General features: G+C 37.4%; 1 protein-coding gene across 1 annotated transcript; it reads left to right on the top strand.

Moving 5' to 3' along the window:
* Positions 1–1,456: 1,456 nt before the first annotated feature.
* On the top strand, positions 1,457–4,494 carry LOC127082728 (pentatricopeptide repeat-containing protein At3g26540). The gene has a single exon (XM_051022959.1). The coding sequence runs from the start codon at positions 1,544–1,546 to the stop codon at positions 3,593–3,595; it is 2,052 nt and encodes a 683-aa protein (XP_050878916.1). The 5' UTR covers positions 1,457–1,543; the 3' UTR covers positions 3,596–4,494.
* Positions 4,495–5,133: the final 639 nt, after the last annotated feature.

Genomic DNA, 5,133 nt, shown 5'->3' with positions numbered 1-5,133 from the left:
TTTGAACGAAGCACGAGCGATCACACTTTGTTTACAAAGAAGGAAGGAGGAGGAGACATTCTTATTGTAAATTTGTATGTAGATGACCTCATCTTTACAGGAAATAGTGACAAAATGTTTAAAGAATTCAAAAGCTCAATGAAAAAGGAATTTGAGATGACTGATATGGGATGCATGAGATATTTTCTCGGTGTGAAAGTCACACAAACTTCAAATGGCATTTTTATTTGTCAAAGAAAGTATGCTAATGAAGTACTGGAAAGGTTTGGTTTACAAAATTGTTCATCTGTCCACAACCCAATTGTTCCAGGGTGCAAACTCACAAAGGATGTTGAAGGGTTAAAGGTTGATGCTACCACATATAAGCAAATGGTGGGAAGTCTTATGTACTTAACTGCCACTAGACCATATTTGATGTATGTTGTGAGTCTGGTGGCTCGTTTCATGGAAGCTCCAACGACTATGCATCAACAAGCTGTGAAGAGGGTTCTGCGCTACATAAGAGGGACCACTGAATTGGGACTGTTTTACAAAAGAGAAAGTGAAGAGAATTTAGTAGCTTTTTATGATAGTGACTATGCCGGAGATCTTGAAGACCGAAAGAGCACCTCAGGATATGTTTTTAAGATGTCAAATGGATTAGTTGCTTGGAGTTCTAAGAAGCAGTTTGTGGTGTCGTTGTCCACCACTGAAGCCGAATTTATTTCTGCCGCAGCCTGTGCTGCACAAAGTATTTGGATGATGCGTGTACTTGAGAGGTTGAAGATTAAACAAAGTAAGTGCATTATTTTCTGTGATAATAGTTCAACGATTAAACTTTCGAAGAATCCTGTTATGCATGGTAAGAGTAAGCATATTCACGTTCGATTTTATTTTCTTCGTGAGTTGGCAAATCAAGGAGAAGTTCAACTAGTGCACTATGGTACTAAGGATCAATTAGCTGACATCATGACCAAAGCCTTGAACCGTGAAGTATTCGTGAAGTTGAGAGAAAGACTTGGAATGTGTAGCATTGAAGAGATAAACTGACTGTACTTCTTGAATAACAGTTCAGTTTATGAGAGGGTTTGATGGAATAGTGCCATTAGTTAGTTTTAACTTGTTCAAGTTTAGAGTTAATTGTTTGTTTATGAATAAACCTATTCTTTAGGAATAAGATTCTGTGTTTGATTTATTCCTTCTTAGAAATAGCCATGATCTAGTCACGTAAATCAGTCCTTATTTTACTCCCTTTCTGTTTTTGTATTGGCTATTTATATGCCATTTAGTTACGTTCAATAAAATTAAGCTTGATAGCTGCAATCTGGCTTTAACATATTTAAGGATAATTTTAACAAAATTGCAATTAATACTATCTTAAACTTTACAAGTTACAATTTTTTTTTTACCACTTATAAAAGTAACGGAGAGAGTATTAAGAAGGAAAAAAAAACAAAAAACTAACGCCTCTAGAAAAATAAACACACAGCGTCCGTGCGAATGCAGCGACACTTAGTATGTATGGGCGTAATGCACCGCTTCTGTACTGAACCAATCCTTCGCGATGATCCAACACCCACGCGTCGCCGCTGCCGTCGCCGCCACGACCACCAATCAAGTAATCGAATCAATCATCAACTACCTAAAAGTTGGTCGAATCCAAAAAGCCGCGTCCATTCTCTTCGCATTCCCACTACCATTCCCTCATTCTCTCTACGCTCACTTCTTCCGTCATTGTTCCTCTCCAAAAGCCATCGTTGCAGCTCATAAGGTTGAGTTCCATTTAGTCGCCACCTCTCCTAACCCACCCATATTCCTCCGCAACCGCGCCCTCGAAGCCTATGCTAAATGCTCCTCTCTTCATGATGCCAGGGAACTGTTTGACCAAATGCCTCACAGAGATGGTGGTTCTTGGAATGCCTTGATAACTGCTTATTCTCGATTGCGTTACCCGCATGAAGCACTTTCGTTGTTCCTTTCCATGAATAGGTCTGGTGTTCCTGCCAATAAGATCACCTTTGCCGGTGTTCTTTCTTCATGTGCTGCTGTTTCTGAGCTTCCTCTCTCCCAACAGGTTCACGGGCTTGTCGTGAAATTTGGTTTTTGTGGAAATGTGATAATTGGGAGTGCCCTTGTTGATGTTTATGCTAAATGTGGGGTTATGGTGTATGCTCGAAGGATGTTTTATGAGATGCCCCGTCGCAATGCTGTCACTTGGAATGTTATTGTAAGGAGGTATCTTGATGTTGGGGATGCAAAGGAAGCTGTTTTAATGTTCACTCGAATGTTTTCTGCTAGAGTTAAGCCGTTGAATTTTACATTCTCTAATGCTCTTGTTGCTTGTTCGAGTATACATGCGCTTGAGGAGGGGATGCAAATTCATGGGGTTGTTGTGAAATGGGGATTCTGTGAGGACAATGTTGTTTCAAGCTCTCTAATCAATATGTATGTCAAGTGTGGTGAATTGGAGAATGGTTCTCGGGTTTTTCATCAGCTTGTTTTAAAAGATTTGGTGTCGTGGACTTGCATTGTGTCGGGGTATGCAATGAGTGGGAAAACATGGGACGCCAGAAGGCTTTTTGATAAGATGCCTGAACGAAATGTGATCTCGTGGAATGCTATGTTGGCTGGATATACCCGATTCTTTAAATGGTATGAAGCATTAGATTTTATGGGTTTGATGCTTGACAATGTTAAGGACTTGGATCATGTCACTCTTTGCTTGATGTTAAATGTTTCTGCGGGACTTTCGGATCATGAAATGGGGAAACAACTTCATGGCTATGTTTATCGACATGGTTTTCACTCAAACCTTATGGTTGGCAATGCCCTTCTTGACATGTATGGTAAATGCGGGAACTTGAACGGTGCCAGAGCATGGTTTAATCTGATGAGTAATTGGCGTGACATGGTTTCTTGGAATGCTTTATTGGCTAGCTATGGTCATCATCATTTAAGCGAACAAGCACTAACAATGTTTTCAGCGATGCAATGGGAAACGAAACCAAGCAAATATTCTTTTGGAACCCTTTTGGCAGCATGTGCAAATACTTATGCTCTACGCCACGGCAAGCAAATTCATGGATTCATCATTAGACATGGATTTCAGATAGATACTGTAATCAGGACTGCTTTGATTTACATGTACTGTAAATGCTACTGTCTTGAGTATGCTGTTGAAGTTCTGAAAGGCACAGTCTCTAGGGATGTGATAATGTGGAATACGCTAATTTTGGGATGTTGTCACAATCATAGGGGAAGAGATGCACTTGAACTTCTCGGGATAATGGAAGCAGAAGGCATCAAGCCAGACCACGTGACCTTTGAGGGCATTCTTCTTGCTTGTGTTGAAGAAGGCCTTGTTGAGTTTGGCACCCATTGCTTCAACTCTATGAGCAATGAATACCATGTCTTGCCTCAAATGGAGCATTATGACTGCATGATTGAACTCTACAGTCGGCATGGATGCATGGATGAGCTCGATAATTTTATGAAAACAATGACAATAGAGCCTACTCTTCGCATGTTGGAACGAGCCCTTGATGCTTGTCAGAAAAATGAGTCTCCAAGACTGGGCCAATGGATTGCTGAAAAAATTAATAAATTTGAACATTAATTGATTTCGGCAGACAGCAGAATGCACACATCACAGCAGGGAGTCTATCTTTGGGGCATAGAAGTTGTAAGTCTGATTGCAAGTATATGCAATGGAATACGATGATGATCAAGGTCCTATCTGTAATGATGATAACCAGATTAGTACATTGATGTGCTAATGCAATTACAGCGAGCATGACGTTTACCGGTTTTGCTGAAAGAGAATAATGAGCAGGGTTTAAGGTGTACTAGGAGGAGGCTTATTATCATGTCGCAATCATATGCAAAGAGGAAGGACAAACTACATGCTAAGTACAATATTGGCTTGATAATGGCTTTGAGGGATAATTAGAGGACTGTGAATTCATGATGCACTTGGGGAGATTGTATAAGGGAGTATCCTATCTGGAAAGAGCCTGATCCTTGTTTGTAGGATTTAAGGTTCACTTGGATGAGTCTGTTTATCATGTTGCAATCATATGCTGAGAGAAAGGACAAACTACATTTTTACTATAATACTTGCCATTGATAATGACTTTGAGAGACAATTAGAGGACTGGGAATTCATGATGCATTTGAAGAAATATTATAAGGGAGTATCCTATATGAGAAAAGCCCGACCCTTGTCTGTAGAGTAAGCGCAATGAAGCTTTCACTGCATTTGATGAAATTATAACTTGTTTGGAGCTGCAAGTGTAGACAGGAGATGGAAAATTTGGCTCATAATGGTTGGACTCAATTAATTCATTTGTAGTAAATCCATCAGTCTTAATCACTCTTTAGGCTCTCATCATTTAAACACATATGAAGTACAAACTGTACCACCGGAAGCATAATTTACACGTACACGTCGACACTGTTTATATTGTATGTAAACCAAAAGATACTAAATTAAATACCAACATCGTTTATAAAATATTTAAATTAAGAGCAAAAATTTATATTTGCAGCCAAAGATATGGAAAAAAAATACTTCTTTTTTAAAAGTATATAGACTCTTTTTTTAGTATTTAAACAATATTATACATTTGTTGGTAGAGTAGATAGTAGAAAATAATTAAATATTTAATTAATTATTATTATTATTATATTACGTTTTTAAGTTAAATAGGATTATGATCTCTATAAATATCTTTAACAATCATTTTTAGTTTTCTAAATTTTTCTTTAAATAGAAAGTCTCTAAAAACTTTTTTGTTTTTAAGTTTAATATGATGAAACTTTCATTAATGAAAATTAACGTGAGACAACACATATGATAAATTTATTATGAGTAGACAGTGACATGTGATAAATCTCTTTCAAAAACAAAAAATTCATTTATACCTAAATTTTTTTAGATCTTCATTCAAACACACAAAATTCTTTCAACACTGAAAATTTCACCCTTATTGAAGCGTCCAAATTTTAGAAATTCTTCCATGTAACATTAATCGGGTCATATTGCATTCTATTATTTGGGAATCGCTCTATCCACTTAATCCCACACTACCATGAAAAGAACGTAATATTCTTATTATTTAAAAAGATATATTTTTAAACATATTTATTTTAATC

Source organism: Lathyrus oleraceus, chromosome 5 (assembly GCF_024323335.1).
Source record: "Lathyrus oleraceus cultivar Zhongwan6 chromosome 5, CAAS_Psat_ZW6_1.0, whole genome shotgun sequence".
In the NCBI taxonomy this organism is placed as follows: Eukaryota; Viridiplantae; Streptophyta; class Magnoliopsida; order Fabales; family Fabaceae; genus Lathyrus; species Lathyrus oleraceus.
The sequence above is the reverse complement of the archived record's forward strand: the minus strand, read 5'-3'. Positions and strand labels throughout refer to the sequence as shown.

What these genes read in the sequence shown, in the direction of transcription:
- LOC127082728 (XM_051022959.1), top strand. Translation starts at nt 1,544, where the DNA reads ATGATCCAACACCCACGCGTCGCCGCTGCCGTCGCCGCCACGACCACC.